This window comes from Ahaetulla prasina, chromosome 8 (assembly GCF_028640845.1).
Source record: "Ahaetulla prasina isolate Xishuangbanna chromosome 8, ASM2864084v1, whole genome shotgun sequence".
In the NCBI taxonomy this organism is placed as follows: Eukaryota; Metazoa; Chordata; class Lepidosauria; order Squamata; family Colubridae; genus Ahaetulla; species Ahaetulla prasina.
The window spans coordinates 29,456,007-29,475,173 of NC_080546.1; the positions used below are offsets into that span (position 1 = coordinate 29,456,007).

The 19,167-nt window shown below is 36.5% G+C and overlaps 1 protein-coding gene across 1 annotated transcript in view; it reads left to right on the forward strand.

The window, feature by feature from the left end:
- EGF (epidermal growth factor) overlaps window positions 1–12,947 on the forward strand; it is a 55,701-nt gene extending 42,754 nt beyond the window's left edge. The window contains exons 18-20 of the mRNA XM_058193647.1: window positions 647–788; window positions 3,461–3,625; window positions 10,830–12,947. Coding sequence (XP_058049630.1) covers window positions 647–788; window positions 3,461–3,625; window positions 10,830–10,962 — 440 coding nt within the window. The 3' untranslated portion in view covers window positions 10,963–12,947. The remainder of the gene's footprint in view (window positions 1–646; window positions 789–3,460; window positions 3,626–10,829) is intronic.
- The last annotated feature ends 6,220 nt before the right edge of the window (window positions 12,948–19,167 follow it).

A 19,167-nucleotide genomic window follows, 5' to 3' on the forward strand; every position in this document is an offset into this window, starting at 1 on the left:
GCAATCAGGAAACAATATCAATATAAATTGTAAGGATACAAGCAACAAAGCTACAGTCATACAGTCATAAGTGGAAGGAGATGGGTGATGGGAACGATGAGAAGATTAATAGTAGTGCAGAGTTAGTCAATAGTTTGACAGTGTTGAGGGAATTATTTGTTTAGCAGAGTGATGGCGTTCGGGAAGAAATTGTTCATGTATCTAGTTGTTCTGGTGTGCAGTGCTCTGTAACGTCTTTTTGAGGGTAGGAGTTGAAACAGTTTATGTCCAGGATGTGAGGGATGTAATAGGTTTGTAATGAATAACCATTCCAAAAGCACTCTGTTTTTAAGTGAAGACTTGCATTTACCTTGCTAAATGCAGCATCTCAGACACTGCATCACATTGGTTCTCAAATAGCTATTATTAAGAAAGTGATATTCTGCAGTGACTTTAAGTAACATAAAGTCATAGAGAAATTCATATTTCGTATCCCAGTTCTGTTGCATTGAGACCAGCAAAGTAGACATTTTACTGTGTTTGCCTTTATTTCTTCCAGCATCTGTTATTTACTGTTTTAAAAGTGGGAAAACCTACTCACAAATCAAGTCATTCAAATTTGGCCCCAAGACTCAAACACACTAATCCCCCTTCTAAATTGTTTCAGAATCTGTCATCGCTCCTTCTATTGTAACCAGGGATGACTCTGCACTATCTGAAAAAGAAGGTCCTACGGACTGCTCACCATCATATTGTTTCCATGAGGGAGTTTGCATTTATTTTTCAGATCTGCAGACTTTTGCATGCAAGTAAGTACTGAACTCCAATGTATTTCTATGGTTATTAACAGGTATTCCAGTGAAATAACAGGTTGGTTAAATTGTGTTGCTAGAAAGGGTATGCGGTGGCTCAGGGGCGAGGACGTTGAGCTTGTCGATCGAAATCGGCAGCTCAGCGGTTCGAATCCCTAGTGCTGCTGTGTAATGGGATGAGCTCCCGTTACTTGTCCCAGCTTCTGCCAACCTAGCAGTTTCGAAAGCACGTAAAAAAGCAAGTAGAAAAAATAGGGACCACCTTGGTGGGAAGGTAACAGCGTTCCGTGTGCCTTTGGCGTTGAGTCATGCCGGCCACATGACCACGGAGACGTCTTCGGACAGCGCTGGCTCTTCAGCTTTGAAACGGAGATGAGCACCACCCCCTAGAGTCGGCAACGACTAGCATGTATGTGTGAGGGGAATCTTTACCTTTACCTTTAGACATGTGAAATACATGTATTTTATTTATATCCCATACATGCTTAAGGCATGCATAATCTCTTGTTTCACAATGATAATCTTGTAAGGTAATTTGGGATTAGAGAAAATGTCTGATCCTAACTTACCCAGTGAGCTCTGTCATCAAGAAAGCAGCTTAGTTTTCACTAACCTAGTTTTCAGCATTTGCCCAAGTCACTTACAAATCTAAAACATACGAGGATATAATGTTTGGGTGAGGCATAGAACTATTTATTTCCCTTTACCTCACAAGAGCCTTGTGTGTATCCCTTATACTTAGTTTTGTCAATATTGGTATTTTTACACTGAAAATGGGGCTTTGTAGGTCTGGTTAAAAAAATCAAGATGGCAGCCACAATTCTGTGATCTAAACTCTGTCTGGTTTTTATGCCTGTTACATAAACATAAAATCAAGGTGGAACTTCAGTTATACCATTGTGGCTGCTATCTTAGCTTTCTTGACATTATCCCCTTCAGATACTTCTGACTGAGCAGGAAGGTATGAGAGGGCTGCAGAACTCTCCTGCAATCTTCATGTACATATACTCATTCCATTTGAGAATATCCAAAGATGGACCTTTGTAAAAGACATTCCATATCTTGTTCTTAGGTGCCACATATCTATGACAACCTGAGTTTGATTTCAAACATTATTTTATACTTATTTTTCTTGTGTACAGTTTTACAAGTACATTAGGTGGCAGTGTTCCATCATTCATTAACACACAGGTTTCATTCCATTACCAAATTTGGAAAAAACATTTTTGTTCCCATTTTCAAGACATATCAAAAGGGTTTATAGCTTCCCTTAAAAATAAACATGCTTGTTATGCTAAGGTTGTAGCATAGCACATGGTTTCACACTATTATAGTTCAAAATGTATTATTATTTATTTAACAGTCTAGATCTCTTTTTGGCAGATCTCTGAGTGAGATGGGTCTGTAGAATTCAGTAAAAGTAAGAATTGCCTTTTTATTCATCATGGGATCTCTACACAGTGCAATTCAAAATAAAGTTGGGTTTAGTGAATGCCCTACAGAGGAGAAAGAAAAATATTACTTTCAATCATTTACTATTTGTCTTTTAGTTCCCAAGTAAGCTAAGATAACCCTGTAAAATGTAGACCTGTTGATCAGAGTCAAAATAAAGCAAACATTAAAGTGCTCATTCATTTAAATATTTTAAAAGTTATGTCCTTGCACTTGTCAGTTTGGTGCCTTCTTTATGACATGGGCCACAACTCCCATCATTCCCATTTTTACTAACTGGAAGGTGGAAATTGTAATCCAAATACAGTATGTCTGGGGATAGCAGATTAAGGAAAAAAGTAGTATATCCATCCTTAATCTGGGCATCTGCAAATATGCGGATCACAGTTCTCAGAATTCCTACAGTGGCTATTGTGAAAATTCTGCAATTGGAGTCCAAGTTAAGGAAAGTAATAGAAGATGTCTGCAGGGTCATGCTAGTGGCTCATTTAATCTATCATTCTATACTGTGTAATGGTTGGTCAGGTGCATAGAGAAAAGCTATAAAGTTGGAAACAAAGGTGATAGCATCCTCCATTGTTATTTTCCAAGCAGATGGCATTTTAAAGTATTGTTGCTTAGGATTTTGATGATAGCAACTGGCCTTTAAAACTAGCAGCCACGGTAGCTTGATCTTTTTTGAATTTGTCCCAGGCATTTTAAAACAAAACATGATGGCAGAAAAAAAATATCACAGTTTAATTTTCCAAGAAGTTTTCTCAGTCCTGAATGTTTACTTTTAACAAATGCCCCATTCTATTCTTGCAATGCTATGTATTTCCATCAAGTTTTGTTTGGCCTTCATAGCAAGTTCAGTAGCCTTCTAAACCAGTGATCACCAACCGGTGGTCCACTGGTGGTCCTTGAGAAAATTTTGATGGGCCGCAGAAAAATTATTTGCATTTTTTATATTGCACTAAATACTACTTATCTTTTTTTAAAAAGTCACATTAGTGGTCTGCGGGATTTAAAATTATGAATTTAGTGGTCCCTGAGGTCTGAAAGGTTGATGACCCCTGTTCTAAACAACTTGGTTGTCCTTTCTGCGTATTTTCACTGCTGCTTTTTCTCATGTGATGGGTAGAAATCACAATTTTCTAGAAAGACTACTTTGTTGAGTGAAATCAGCCATTTCTGATAATTGGCATTGCCTTCTTTGTTGGTTTGCCCATCAACAGCTGTGCGAAAGGCTACCTGGGAGACCGCTGCCAGTTTAGTGACTTGGAGTGGTGGGAACAGCAACGTGAGATGCAGATTAAGAAGCAAAACATCGCAACTGCTGCAGTCTTGGCTGCGCTGTTCTTGGTCCTGCTCCTTGGAGTGGCTGCCTTCTACTTCTATAGGTAGAATTTATTTCCTGTTTATGATAATCTATTGCTATGTTGTTTGTAATCTTTATAAATTCAACTTAAACCCAAGATTTTGATTTGTTTGCTCATTAATTTAATATTCGTGTACATTATTGGTTCTAATATACATTTACAGTAATAAGGATGAGGAGTGTATTTTAATTTGCAACTGGATATCCTACCATGCTTTCCCATTTCTAGCAATACACTTGAGGAATTTAAATGAGCAACTTTTGAAGGATGAATTTCAATGGTTATATAATGTTTGCAGACATGTGGCCCTAAAGTATTTTGGCTGAGACATATGTGAAGATAAATGATGAGAGCAGCATTACACTATCCAAAACAAACTCTGCGTCTTTGGCACATGTGTCATGATGTCATATGCATATATGAAAAGGGCAGAGCTTGTGCCACAATCTTACAATCCTGTTTCTGTTATTTTGATGAAAGTAGTAGATCCTACCCATTGGACATCTGAGACTCCAACCAATTAATTTTTAAATAATAGGATGTTTGTAGAGAATTATGAAAAACCAGTATGCTTATAGTGGCTGTTGGGTTAGCTTGGTGAGAGGAGACGGGAGATTGTGGTTTCCCCTTGAAACATAGTAATTAGGGGAAATTAAGAAAAAGTCCGAAACTGTTTAAAAAAAACCCATATCAAAAGTTGCTAAAACCTCCATATGAAAGACAGAAAAGAAAACTCAAGTGTAAGATGATTTCCTTGGAATTTCCACAAAGCTGATTGTGCAATAAATCTTTTGGTGACTACACTCCATCTAAAATGCCTTTTTATTTTATTCCCTAATTGTTGTAACTGTCTTAAAAGTGTAACAACAGGATGGATTTATTTTGACAATTAAATAGCATATAATGAGTGTGTATTATCTGCATTGGGATCAGTACAACTTCTAAAGAAGCAAATTATTTTCCCAATATTTCTAATTCATGTCAGAAAGTTGGCGAATATGTCATGCTTTTAAGAAACAAATATAGAAAAAGGATGAGCTAGAATGAAACTGAAATCAGGCCTTCACTTGGCTAGGTTTATATGTTAATGGTGTATATAAATCTTCTCTGCCTATATGCAGTTCTCAAAATATGAAATAAGCGTCTCTTCCTAGAAACAAGTAGAATTCCATCATGTCATTTACATATTTATTTATTAAATATTTATATCTATTATTAACATTATTTGACCCCATTAGTCAGGCTAACAATTTTATTTTTTTATTTTTTTATTTGTTTGTCAAACATGTACAAGGTAGCAAGTATAAATATGAACATAAACATGAACAAAGGAAGTAAATACAGATAAATGGGGACAGTAAGACAGGGACGGTAGACACGATGGTGCGCTTATGCATGCCCCCTTTATGGATCTCTTAGGAATGGGGTGGGGCCCAGTAGACAGTTTAAGGTTGAAGCTGTGAGGATTTGAGGATATAACAATGGAGTTGGGTACAGCATTCCAGGCGTTGGCCACTCTGTTGTTGAAGTTGTATTTTCTGCAGTTGAGTTTGGAGCAGTTTACCTTGACTTTGTATCGATTGTTTGCACATGTATTATTGAGGTTGAAGCTGAAGTAATCATTGACAGATAAGACACTGTAGCAGACAATTTGGTGTACTATGCTTAGATCAGACTGCAGGCGACGCAGTTCCAGATTGTCCAAGCCTAACATTTCAAGCCTGGTGGCGTAAAGGGTTCTATTGTGAGTGGAGGAATGGAGTACTCTTCTCGTGAAATATCTCTGGACCTTTTCCAGAAATATTTTCCTGACAATCTATAAGCAATGTTGTAAATAAAACAGTAAATTTTGGGACCCTTCCTGAAATAGATGGTAATAAGTCTCCCTTTGGACGTGAACAGGGAAAAATGCCTGCCATTGTCCTCTCTCTTCTCCAGTCTTCCTTCCAGCTGTTCAGCTGGCAATAATGGTGGGAAATGGGGTGAGGGGCTATCCAGCTGAGCAGAACTTAGTGGTCTTTCTTCCTGGGTTTCCTCGGTCTCTTAATCAATAAGCTGAGGGGAATACAAGGGAAAAATACTTCAGTTGAGAAAAGAATCATTTTTAAAAAAGAAAGGCAGAGTTCATTGCGAAGAAGGCAACGGCATCTTTTTCCTTAAGTCAATTTATATGAAGTAAGAATGCATTAAAGGTAGAGAATCACTGTGCACTTGTTCTTACCTGCTGAAAAAATAAGCTCTGAGGTCTGCAGATCTAATTTCTCACAAGGAATAGCATCAAAAGCTTTGGCTCAGGGCTCTTAATTGTTAATTAACAAGGCCAAATTTTAATCCCCTGCTTTACGTGCCCTGCTTATTCAGCAGTACAATCCCTAGCTACCTCTGTATTTAGTCTCTCTGCCTTCTTGGACTTGCACAGCGCATCTTTGTATGCTGGGAAAAATTAATTTCAATCAAACTGATATCTACCAAATTCCATGCTGAACGGAATAAAATACTTGGGGGTGGGATCAATTTTTTTTTTCCTTGAGAACTTGTGAATTTTTTTCCTAATTCTGTGTGTTCATGTGCCTTGTAGTTGGTGGCAGGCAAATAACAGTTGGCTGGCTTTTAATATATTGTTGCCTCTATATTAGAATAGAATAAACATGCTCAGGGTAAATTGAGCATTGATTGTGGTTTATTGGTACCATTTGTAGGTCTTGCTACAGGTGGTAGATGGTAAAGCTGGTAATCTTGTCTACGCCCTCTATTATTAAAAAGCATTATGTAAAAATCTCATTTGATCCACAGTTAGTGCAGAAAGTGAATCTCTATAGGCCCATCTGTTTGGTAAAATATGGAAGATTATGTTTTACAATCCATATTTTTTTAATGTTTATCCCACATGTTGCAAGATTTACTTATCTTTGCACTGGGCTCACTTAGTTCTTACAGTGAAACTATCAGTACATGGTGTGACAAGGGATTTATTTATCAGCTGGCTTGTTACAGAGTGTAACACTGATTATAGTTGAGAGGGTTTGAGTGCCCAAAATAATCCAGCTGGATTCTGCTCTCAAGGATTACTAGATTCTGGATCTCCCTGTTCTTTGTTCAGTACTTTATCCACTACAGAATGCTCACTGCCACAATAACATGGCTGGTTTGATTATGATGAATGATTGAGAAAGTTAGTGAAAAATATCAGATATAATTAATTGAAATGGATAATTATTTGATAATGTCAAAATCAGATCTTGGAAAAATGAATGGGGGAAAAAAAGGAAAAGTGAAAGAAATTGAATAATAATCAAAAGATTGCAGGGGGAAAAAGCATCAAAACATTTATGAAAATACATTGGAGAGATTAATCCTGCAACATTGTGAATAGAAAGAGGACGTAGAAGCTGCATGCAGCATAGTGAAAGAAAAAAATTAGAGAGTGCCACAGTAATCTATGGAGTTGCTTTAAAATTGAATTGAAAGAAGATGCCAATAAAAATGCATTATCATATCTAACTACAGTTGGGATAAAAGTAAGACTTGGTATTATGTATAGGAAGAAAAGTAGAGCGAGGGCTAATTTATATAGAGAGCTGAATAATATATAGAGATGTGTGTATAGAGAAAAAGACAGTTTTAATCAAAGACAGCAAGGAACGATCAAGATTAAAAGAGGCAGAGACAATGCAGACAACTTTTTAAGGAAATAAAAGTTGCTCTGATAATGGATGAAGGATAAAGAAGGAATCTCTAAAAGAGAAAATGTAATCAAAAATAAAATGAATGTTTGAAAGAAAGTATGTTGTGTGTTGATTTAGAGAAAGCACACAATAAGATGAATAGGTGTGAAGATTTCAGAGGGGTGAGTTCAAATAAGCCAAGAGTTTAGCAGGAAAGAGCTATTGAAGTTAAGATCCTCAAAATGCAGTATATAAAATGGTGTGTATAGACCTGGTGAAAACAATGATGGGTTTGGAAGGACAGAAATATGTGGAATGAATGGGGTTCGGAAAAACTACCTTAAACTATATTTCCTTATCTTGTTTCTTCAGTTTCTTTGGTTTATACTTCTCATGCTTTTTCTTCTGCTTGGTATAATGTTGCTTAGCCTTGAAAGGGAATAGCCCAGTGGTGAAATCCAATTTTTTTTACTACCGGTTCTATGGGCATGGCTTGGTGGATGTGGCAGGGGAAGGATACTGCAAAATCTCCATTCCCTTCCCACTCCTGGGGGACGGATATTGCAAATTTCCATTCCCACCCCTCTTTGGGGCCAGCCAGAGGTGGCATTTGCCGGTTCTCCAAACTACTCAAAATTTCCGCTACTGGTTCTCCAGAACCTGTCAGAACCTGCTGGATTTCACCCCTGGAATAGCCTAATGAATGTTATGTACAATATTACATATTTTTAGGCAAATGTTTTCTCAAAACTGTTTTACCACATAAAATCTGACATTCCTAACTATAATAGTCTTTTAGTTTTATGTTTTTTAATTGAGTTGTTTATATCGATTCTTTGTATGACAAACTGCATTCCCTGATTTTCTGATATACTTGCATGTTGATATACTTGCATGTTGACACATGCTGGATTTTACATGTTTATACTGAGGACTACTAAACCAACCTTGGCCGAGCTCTCATCTATCCCGAATCACCTCACCTCAGGTGCAAGATGGTCTGAGAACCATCATGTCTAGAACATGCTCAATGTATATATTGTTCGTTTGAAAGCAGTATTGTTTTAATTCACCTTCAGCTGGTGTCAGAATGCTACATTAAATGTTAATTGCTGTTTGTTGAGTCCTCAATTCGGCTGAATGGTCCATATGGATCATATATTTGAAATATAGAGCCATCCAAAATGATGAAATTGCATTAAAATTATCATCACCACCATTATAAAAATACCCTGAACATTTGAAATTTAGAAACTGATTAATTCCTATATTCCTATGTGTCCACTTCCTTAAAAAAATCCTATTATTATTTTTGTTTTGTCACCCAAATGTTTAGACTGTACTATTCTATTATTATTCCATCACTCTGTTGTTGTTGTTGTTGTTGTTGTTGTTGTTATTTATTATTCCTTGATCCATTTCTCTCTTTTACCAAATTGTTTTGGACAATGTAACTGTTTATCTTGAAAGCAAGTTTTCAATTACATGCTCGGCTGGTTTATATTACCACTATCAGTAGGCTAACTAGATCAAAATGGAATCACTGATCTAAATCCCCCTTTAACTGGAGTCCAGAAGCCAATATTTGAATTGGGATTGCTATTTCATTTTTACTCATACTCTGCTGTATTTTAAGACGTATTGATTGTGTTTTGGAAGCAGGTCAGTAAGAGGCCTTCGCTTCATCCATAAAACATGAAGTCATATTGCTGTTTAAGAAGCTTGCAGATCTAACAAAATACACTTGCAAAAATAAAAAAAATAACGTGGCCTGCAGGCATAAGGCTTATAAAATACAAACAATATCTTCATGTTGCTGTTATAGTCATTTACCAAAAAGTCTTACTAATGGAATCTACAGATAAACAAATAAAGAAAATGATGTTTTTTCTTCAGGGTGCTGGTCAGAGAGCCATACTGCAGCATGTATAATGCCATTCACTTTCTTGAAATACAGTATCCCTATTCTATACCTTGGGAAGGTTGTATTGGAGGGGTACTTCAGCAAAACCTGGGGTCTACTTACACCTGTATATAGATGGTGTCTTTGGTTCCATACTACCCAATTATGTACACTGTGTATGATATTTGGGACTATGGGATGCCCGCTTGGATAGTGAGTTCACTATCAGAAAAATGTTAACTTTTGAATGGTGAGATTATTCTTGAGTGTAATCAGTAGTTATATGTAAAAAGTAACACAATTAATACAATCTACTGTTAGCATCCTAAATGCTTTACTTATTATTTAAGCAATTTTATGACAATAATGTAAATGGGCTGCTCACATACAATACTTCTCATATCTGATTAGTAATAGATTAGCAATAGCAATAACAAAAGGGATTTTTCCAACTTAAATTAAGCTGAAATGATGAAAGCTTAGTAGAGGGAAGAGTGGACTTGAATGTGAAAGATTGTGAGCTTGGTTTAGTTTTGGAATTTAATAAACTTTGCTCAATAGCATTCTTGTCTTAAGATCTAAAGAGATTGTTTGTACTTGAGGGTCTAGTAAAAGTTAAAACGTATCTGGTTTGAAGTCTGTTCATTTTTATTGTGGAAGTCAATATTGATTATCCTGAAAAGTTGAAGCTTTGGGAAAGTGATTTACGTAAAGTTAATCAAACGGCTTTCATTGCAGAGAAAACTATTAAGTATCCAAAGAAGTTGGGACTCAATTGTGGGTGAAGCAATGTGCACATTTTTAGGCTAAGGATTGCACCTTTGAGTGACATGTTATAGGCTTGCATATCCATTACATGTATAAAGTGGGAGTGAACATAGCAAAAGTAATTTTTGAGTTTCCAATTTGAGTTTAAGTTTAAATACAGTTAATGTGAATAGTGTCATGCTTTTAAAACTTGAAAAAAACAGATTAGGAATATATTGGAGAGATGGGAAAATCTATGTGGTGGGTAGGAGTTGAAAATAACTTGATAGCATATGATCAATCAATCATTTAATATTTTTCAGCTTCTGGTCTATTAGTTAAAATTAAGTGCAACAATCAGGGACCACATACATTCCAAGGATGTAGCAAAGTACACCTGGACGAGCATTTTCAGATAGATTAATTGAAATGTAAACAGTTTCTGTTGGGTAAGAGCCCTTGATCATTCATCCTTTCTCTACCCTTTGGGAAATAAACAAGTTTTAATTTTGACATCTTTGTAAGCAAAATGGATGTTAAAATGTTTCTGAGAATTGTAGGCAAGGGAAGACTGAACTCAATCTCTCCATCTCTCAGGTTCCGTGTCAATCTCCTTATCCCTAGTTATGATCAATAGCATAGCCTCCTCCTCCTCCTTCAGCAGGTATGTTGCCGAGTCATTGATCTATAATTCCAATAATTGCCATCTAGAAGACGAGGCCACCTTATAATTTGAGGAATACTGCAATAATAGTTTCAGCCTCAACTGTTAAAGGTTAGTGTTACTCTGCAGGGTAGGGATGTATTGGAATTCACTAACAAAACAAATGGATGCTTGAACTACATTTTATAACCATAAAATGTATGTCCACAGAGAATTTTATTCCTTGATAATTTTTTTCTTTTTCAGAAGACAACGGATATTTTCCAAGAGAGAACCCTATGCAGAAGACAGAATAGCTGCTGACATGAGCTGCACTCCTACTAGTCCTAAAAATGAAGACATAAAGCTGCCAACTATTAAGCCCTCGGTAATTCTATAGTAACACAGAGTAATGCAAAACAAAGGAGAGATCAAAGGATATCGGGGATCCACTTGAGATTATCCATCAAATACTTCATTTATTAAATATATTAAATAACCACTGGCAGGGCTATCGTGTATTTTTCTACGGACCCAAATTTCTTCTTAGCTCATTGTTATGTGATCCTTCAAAGTTCACAGCTGCCTGAATGCATTGCAAGCAAGTGACAGTGTTATTGTTAGCTGTGCACAAACAGTTGGAGGGATGTTCTAAATTAAAGAATGCCAACATGATGACATGGCCGATTCACATTGCAGAGATGAAAATGAACTTTGTTTCTTAGAGACCATTGCTGGCTGGATCTTCTTTCCGTGTTGAGGGGCCTAGCAATGCTTAATCCCATCTCCCACCATTATTACCAGCTGAACAGTTGGAAGGAAAGTGAAGAATCCCAGTCCAAGATTTTGCAAGATACTTACGACATTTGGCCTGGAGGGGAAATGCTTTCGGATGTATTTGGGCAACTGAACAGTGAAAGAAAGAACGAGAAACTGGATCTCATGATCTCATTCATTGTACTTCACACAGACAACCATTTTATTTCATTGAAAATAATAAATGGAACAATACAGAATTAATCAGCTAACAGACTTGTGTTTCCTATTTGCATTTCCCCCCTGTTTACTACAAATTTAAGTGAAAAAAACTAGCATGTAAACTTCTAAACTAAAACAAGAAAGGTGCATTAAAACCACAGCTATCCTATTTCAGACCGCTCTAAATAAAGATGTCCTTAGGAGCAGTTGTTGCTACAATTAATCCCAGCATCTAATGTCATTTTCATTGAGTTTTAATGTTTATTAGATAAATAAATATTGGAACTGAGTTGATTAAATCAAATCTTATTTAATCTTCAGTAACATACTTTTCATTGTTTTTTTTCTCGTCTCGTGTAAGGATCAGCTTTGTGAAGTTATACGTAACAATCAGTAGAATCCAAATTTATTTATTTGGTTTATTTCTTGTCATTCTGTTTTGCTGAAGTAGCTAACGAAATGGAAGTAAAGTAAATATTAAAACTACAATCAAATAAATGCAAAATCATCTTAAAAATTAAAACCTGGTGAAAGAAATACATCTGTGGAGTTCTTGGGGGCTTTTTGAGTTTGGGTGTTTGCTTTAAGATATTTTATTACCCAAGTTGGTAACAGCATCACTGCAAATGAGGATGGGATTTGCTACCTGTTTATGTTTGCTAGTAGTAGTAGAGATGTGGTTTCCTGCTTGATGATTCCTTGATTAAAGTATTGTTTTATACATAATGGTTTGCCTGATATTGATCCTTGCTTATCTGATTGTGCACTGCTGGAGGGTATGTGTTCTTTTTGTTTCCTTCCTGGGTTCTTTTTGTGTCTCTTGCGTATGATGTATAGATGTGGTTTATCTCTGTGTGCCTCTTGGTGCCTGATTTGTCTGACTGCCAAACTTCCAAGAATTCCTAGCATTTTGGATCTGCATTCATTCATTCATTTTATCTGGCCATCAACTCACATGCCAACTGTAAGTCACAATCATTAAAATGAAAATAAAAAACTAGGTCAGAAAAAAGCAGCAAAATACATTGAACTCAAAATACAGGTAATCCTCAACTTACAACAGTTTATTTAGTGATGGTTCAAAGTTACAACGGTACTGAAAAAAAGTGACTTATAACCATTTCTCACACTTATGACTGTTGCGGCATCCCCATGGTCACATGATCAAAATTTGGCAACTGGCATGTATTTATGACAGTTGCAGTGTGGTGGGATCATGTGATCCCCTTTTGCAATCTCCTGACTAGCAAAGTCAATGGGGAAGCCAGATTAATTAATAATTGCGTTACTAACTTAACAACTGCAGTGATTCACTTAACAACTATAGCAAAAAAGGTCTTAAAATGGAGTAAAACTCGCTTAAAAACTATCTCGTTCAGCAATGGTAACTTTGGGTTCAATTGTGTTAGTTAAAACTACCTGTACAGTGTAAGTGTAAAACTACCAATGTAAAACTCTTTTCCAATCTATGGGAGAAGAACCAGTATCCCATGAAAAGCCAACAGGAGTAGGACGTCCTAATCTCAAGGGATATGTTTTTTTTCCTACAGGGAAGTTATTGTGACAGAGAAAATATCCTTCCTGCATCCCATAAGATGACACTGTTTAATTGAGGGGCAACAGAATATGCCCACCCTTTCTCTTCTAAGAAGTTCTCACTTCCACATCATATCAGTCCCTATTTTATCCACATTTTTTGGTTAACTTTCAGTATTCAATGTTTTAATATTTAAATGTTTTAAGACATGGGTGTCAAACTCGCGGTGTCGCATTGCCATCATGTGATGTATCGTGACTTTTACCCCCTTCACGGAGCTGGGGTGGGTGTGGCCTGCTGTTCTGACCTGGGCCTCCTGAGTCAGTAAAACATGTGTCGTCCCAAAAATCTGTTTTATTTTAACAGCTGTGAATTCTGTTTATTCACAGATGAGTCCCAAATAGTTGTAAAGAGCCCTTCAGGATAAGGCTGATCATCACCCACCTTCTTGACACGCTGCCAAAGACCTAATTGGCAAAGCCATATGGAGTCCAGAATCAAACAGAGCTTCAGACTTCAAACTGCACAAAATTAACAACTTTGCTTCCTGCAAAGGCCCATGTGCCTTTGTTCCTCTTTTAAGTCTTATGGGAGGGGCCAATCATTTCCAAGCCCTACTCCTGAGTCGTCCCTTTTGTTTTAACTGTTCTTGCCTTCTGGCAGCTCTGCGCATGTGTGCACTGGGAACAGGCTCCCCCTGTTCCTCTGCCTTGCTGAGGTCTGATTCTGGAAGCTCCGGAGGCAGTACATACCTCCCAGATGGCCCTTTCTCAGCCCTTGTCTGAGCCTTCCCTAGACTCCAGGACTGGCCCATGTTCCTCCCCAGCCTTGTCACTGTCCGACTGCTGCCAACTCCGCAGGCTGCTGGCGGACGACAACACCTGCATGTGACGCATATGGCCTGCAGGTTGCCAGTTTGACACCCCTGTTTTAAGACGAGATAAAAGACAAGAAGGGGGTCAAGTGACATCATGCATGTCATGATGTTATCACATATTATTGCCTGCTTTCAAACTTCTAGGAGCTGGGAGCAAGTAACAGGAGCTTACCACATTGCGCAGCATTCAGGTCTCAAACCCACGCTGTCAGCTTTCTAGCTGACAAGCTCAGCATCTGCAACCCACTGAGCCATCATGCACCCATGTGGTTCGTGGCACAATTATCATGGGTTTTATATTGGATTATTTCTTTGGTGCAATGTATTTACTGCCATTGTTTTTGTAGCTCTTTGGTTAGTTTGATGTATGTTTTTTAATCCTTTTATTAGAGAAGGTTTGATAAGCCAGAATGGCATGTAAGTCACAGTACGTAAATAAACCCAGTAATCAAAATTGTGTAATGTACATAAATTGTGTGATGACATGTTGTGCCGAATGTCATAAATGTCCTAATGGCTTCCACTGGATGTCTGTGAATGCTATTTTTCTCTGCATTATTAAACCTTTTAACTCATAATATTTATTCAGAACGTTTTAATGCCTCCATTTGAGGTAAAGCAATTTCTGTAAATGGATATAACTCAAACCACAATAGCATTACAGAAGAGTTATACATAAAAACAGTTTAAAATGACAGTTAAAATTGGACTGGTCACTATGATATACAAAGATGTGAAAGAGGCAAAATTCATGATTTTTATAGATATTAGAATAAAACAGGAATGATGAGAAATACACACTGTGAGAAATTTTGTTTGATTTTTATTACATGCCCATAAAGCAGTTGTTGAGAAGTTCTTGGTTGTGAATGTTAAGATAAGCAAATTGAAGGCCACTCCTTTCTTGTCTTAATAATTTGAGAATTTAAAAGGCGGTCAGGTGTTTCTTGATGTGTATTAGGTCAGGTTATATAGGGTTTGTGTGTATTGTAAATATTTTGAAATCCAGGAGATTAAAAGTGGTTTGACTGTTGTTAGTTGTTATCTTTTCTGCCTTCCCCACGTTGGCACATAGGCACAGAGGGTGATCTAACCGTCCTAGTTTCAGAATTATTTTCTAGGGCAGTGTTTTTGCAAATAGCAATTGTTGAGGCGTATCACAAGTCACAAGTATTAATGAATATTAAAAGTAATCTCCTTGCCCACTTTAAATCAAATAATACACCAATGGGAAAGGCAATTATTACCTCATAGGCAAGGCTTAATTTGATATACTTAAACTAAAAAGGAATAAGATGGCCTGCCAAAGGTGACATTTTATTTGAAGGTGCCTCCTATTGAAATGGATTGTAGTTCAAATCTGATTTAAGATGAAAGTCTGTAAATTAAGGAGAACAGGGAAAGTTGTCCAGTAGCATATGGTCAGCAAATTAAGCAGCTATGCTCATCACAGATGGAATTAAACTCTTACTGAATTTTGTAATATATTTTCAATTATTGTAAGGCTGAACTCTATATAATCACCACTGATCATCATGACCAGCTCACATTTTTAGTGATATGGGAAATAAATAAATATTTCTCCGGGCTTTCTTCTACTGAATGGAAACGATATTTAAACTCAGACTGGGAGAATGAAAATTTTGCCAATTTAGCTGAACTAAACAGAGATCTCAGGCCTATTAATATATAGGAAGGTTTAAAACTAATAATTACGTTCATTTTTGGCTTCCCAGATGTTTTGCTTACACTAATGGAGATATAAAAGAACAGCTTACCAAACTGGTGCTTTAGCATTTATAGATTAGTTTAGTATTTATAGCGAAACCTGTTTTAACAGATTAGGTAGGATGTGGTCATGTCCATTAACCATCCATTAAACAAAAAATTACATGTGCAGCAATTTATATTATTTGTGGAATGACATTATTATTCATTCCTTACATATTTGGATTCATACATCACACTGGGTGAATACTGCATATTGGTTATTCTGTAAACTTCTGTAAACTGTAGAGGTATTAACTACCGGTTGGTATGGCTGTAATAGCCTGCACTGAATATCTGTTCTATTCAAGCTGTTTTATGACTGCTATTTCAGAACTGCACGTTATTTACATTTCTTGCAAAATGATGAAAATTGCCACAGAAATTTGGTTTGTTGCATGACTAGTTGATTATATCAGTCTACTAAATGTGTTGAAACATTCAGAATGTTTTTCTCTTTAGAAAAATCTGAAGCAATACATCAGAACCGATGTATAAAAGTCAGGTCACTCTTTTTGTATGCTTTTCAGGGACAAAAAGCACGGCTGCTTTGCTGATCTATTTCTCGAGGTCGTACAAATTAAATGTAAATATTCTTACAAACCTTTTGTCCTGCTGCATCTCTCTTGGAGCATGCCTATCATTGAATAATTTCCATTTGGTTTTCCCACTTACAGCTGACAAAAATTGTATGTTCTTATTTCATTGTTTTTCATAATTTTGCTGTTTGAGATACCCAACCCCTTAATAACCCCATTTTAGCTTTACATTTACTGTTTGAGGTGAAACACTTCAGCTTAATTATGTGGCAAAAGCTTTTAAACTTAAATAGAATTTCCTTTTTATGGGAACAGAGGAAGGCACTAAACATTCCTAATCCAAAGAGTTTGACAAGAAAACTTTTTGCGTTGCTATCATTTAGAATAGAATAGAATTTTATTGGCCAAGTGTGATTGGATACTCAAGGAATTTGTCTTGGTGCATATGCTCTCAGTATATGTAAAAGAAAAGATACCTTCACATTCATGCTTCTGAGTGCCAGTTAAGATGTTATGTGGAAAGAAAGAGCTTTCTGCTAAAAATGTTAATAATTTTAACATAAGGGTTACATTTTTTAAAAAAGTCTTCAAAGAAATCAGAACTCTTTCCTCCTTTTCTGTGTTTTAATACCACCAGAGGGCACACACTCTTAAAATATGTCCATATGGATCTAAGGTTAGTTTTATACTAACAGTAGTCAAAGAAAATAAAGAGTTTAGTGATGCTGTAATTATTCTGGCATCTCATGGTGTTTATGGCATGATGTAGCAGGCTAACATCAAGGAGACAGGCACATAAATTCACAATTCTAGTCATCCCTATACTGCCAATGCTTTATTCTTCTTTATCATGCAAAAAAAGAGAACAAAGACAAATTGAAGACTGATACTTTAAATACTTAGGATTGCTAACTTTCCTTTCATTTATCAGATGAGTCTGTAGAATAAGGTTTGGCCATCTTATTCCTTTTGTAGATCACCTGTATTTTCGAAGTTATGGGGCAGGAGGAAATGAAAGATCAAAAAGGTCCATATATAACTTTAAGCAGTAGTGGGTTTCAAATCCCAGGGCTACCGGTTTGCTATTGGTAGCATGCGGGTGCGGGCAGGCTCATTTTGTGTGCACGTGGCGCTTCTGCGCACATGCAGGATATTTTTGATGATGTGGGTGGGCGGAGCCTCCTGCCACCGCCACTACTGGTTCGCCCGAACTGGAGCAAACCAGGAGCAACCTACCACTGACTTTAAGCCACAGTTTATGTTAAATGTGGTTGGTTGAACAAGTCATCACAGCTGGTTCATAATAAATTGTATCGTAAACCACTGTTTAAAATTGTAAGGCTTAAGTTTACAAATTGAACTAAAGCAAAACATATGTTAGGTTTTGGTTTAGTGCGTTATGTGAATCCAAAGATATAGTTCTTCCCATCTGTCAGCAGGTTGTTCCCCTAAAACTCCATTTTAGCTGTGAAAAGAAAGATCCATTCCTTCTAAGGTAGTTAGAATCCAAGCCATTAAGTTCAAGTTTTTCCCAGTCATTCTAAATTGACTATAAAATTATCAATAAAATTCCATTCATTGGCTTTCAAAAACCTTACTGGTTCACTTCCCTAACTCTTTCCATCATATTACCCTTTATATTTTGCAGTGAAACAGTTTTCTTTCCATCAAACTGGTAATTCCTCCATTTTATTTTCCAGTATATTCTATGCAACAGTTTCTGGCTTGCTTACTCTGGCTGCCTCATATAGTAGTTAAGTTCATCATTCCTTACGTATTTGGATCCATTCCTCACACTGGATGACTAATGCATATTGTTTATTCTGTAAACTGTAGAATATCGTCTCGCAACCCCTGGGGGTGCGAGACAATATTTCAGGGGGTGCAAAAACTTGGTTTTAGAAGTTTCAAAATTATAGTGTATATGTCTAATTATACGCATATAATTATTTATTTTTTAAAGGTGTGCAAGAATATATCAGAAGTGTTCTAGGGGTATAAAAAAAATGTTGGGAACCGCTGCTGTAGAGGTATTAACTACTGGTTAGTATGTTGCATTAGGCTGCATTGAATATCATAAGCTATTCTATGACTGCTATTTCAGAACTGCATATACTGTAAATGGGGCATAGTATCATCCTCTCAGTGTGACTGCATGGTTCCATGCCAAACTATAGATCACATTTTGTCCAGCTGTAAGCTGAGGGCATATATTAGTCCAGTATTTGATTTTTTAAAATATAAATGATGCAGGGCTTAATGGTTAGACGGCCTAGAGATTGATACTTGAACATAGATTTTTTTAACGTTTATATTTTATTGGAATCTACTATTCTGGTTGAAATATTAATAGATATTGCTAATGCATGTATGATATGCCATACTCTAAATAAATAAATAATTAATAAGGTATCTATCCACATAAAAAGCATGTGAAATTTTCTCCTACAACTTGGAAAGTTTACACAGTAGAACTTCAGGTCATGAACGCTTCTGACCACGACCAAATAGGGTTCCGACCAAAAAATTTACAATTTTTTTTCCACGGCCGATTTCCCCTTCCACGCCATTTTTTTTGTAAGCGGCAAATTTCCAAAATTAGGTTCGGGTCACAACCAAATCGGGTTGGGACCAAAGTTATGGAACAAATTATGGTCGTGACCAGAGGTTCTACTGTATTACGGATTTCTATTAATCTCTTACAGTGATGTTAATTTTAGAAACCTAACATAGTAGAAAGTAAGGAAGGTTTTTGGTGAAGATTATACCCAAACTTTGGAATTCTTGCCAAGAAGATCAAACTAGGTATATCCATATTGTTCTTCCAGCAGAATGTAAAGTATTTTTCTTCCTGCCAATATTTTGCATTTTAAATGCCTCTCTTGGAATGTGAGGCATCCACAGTTT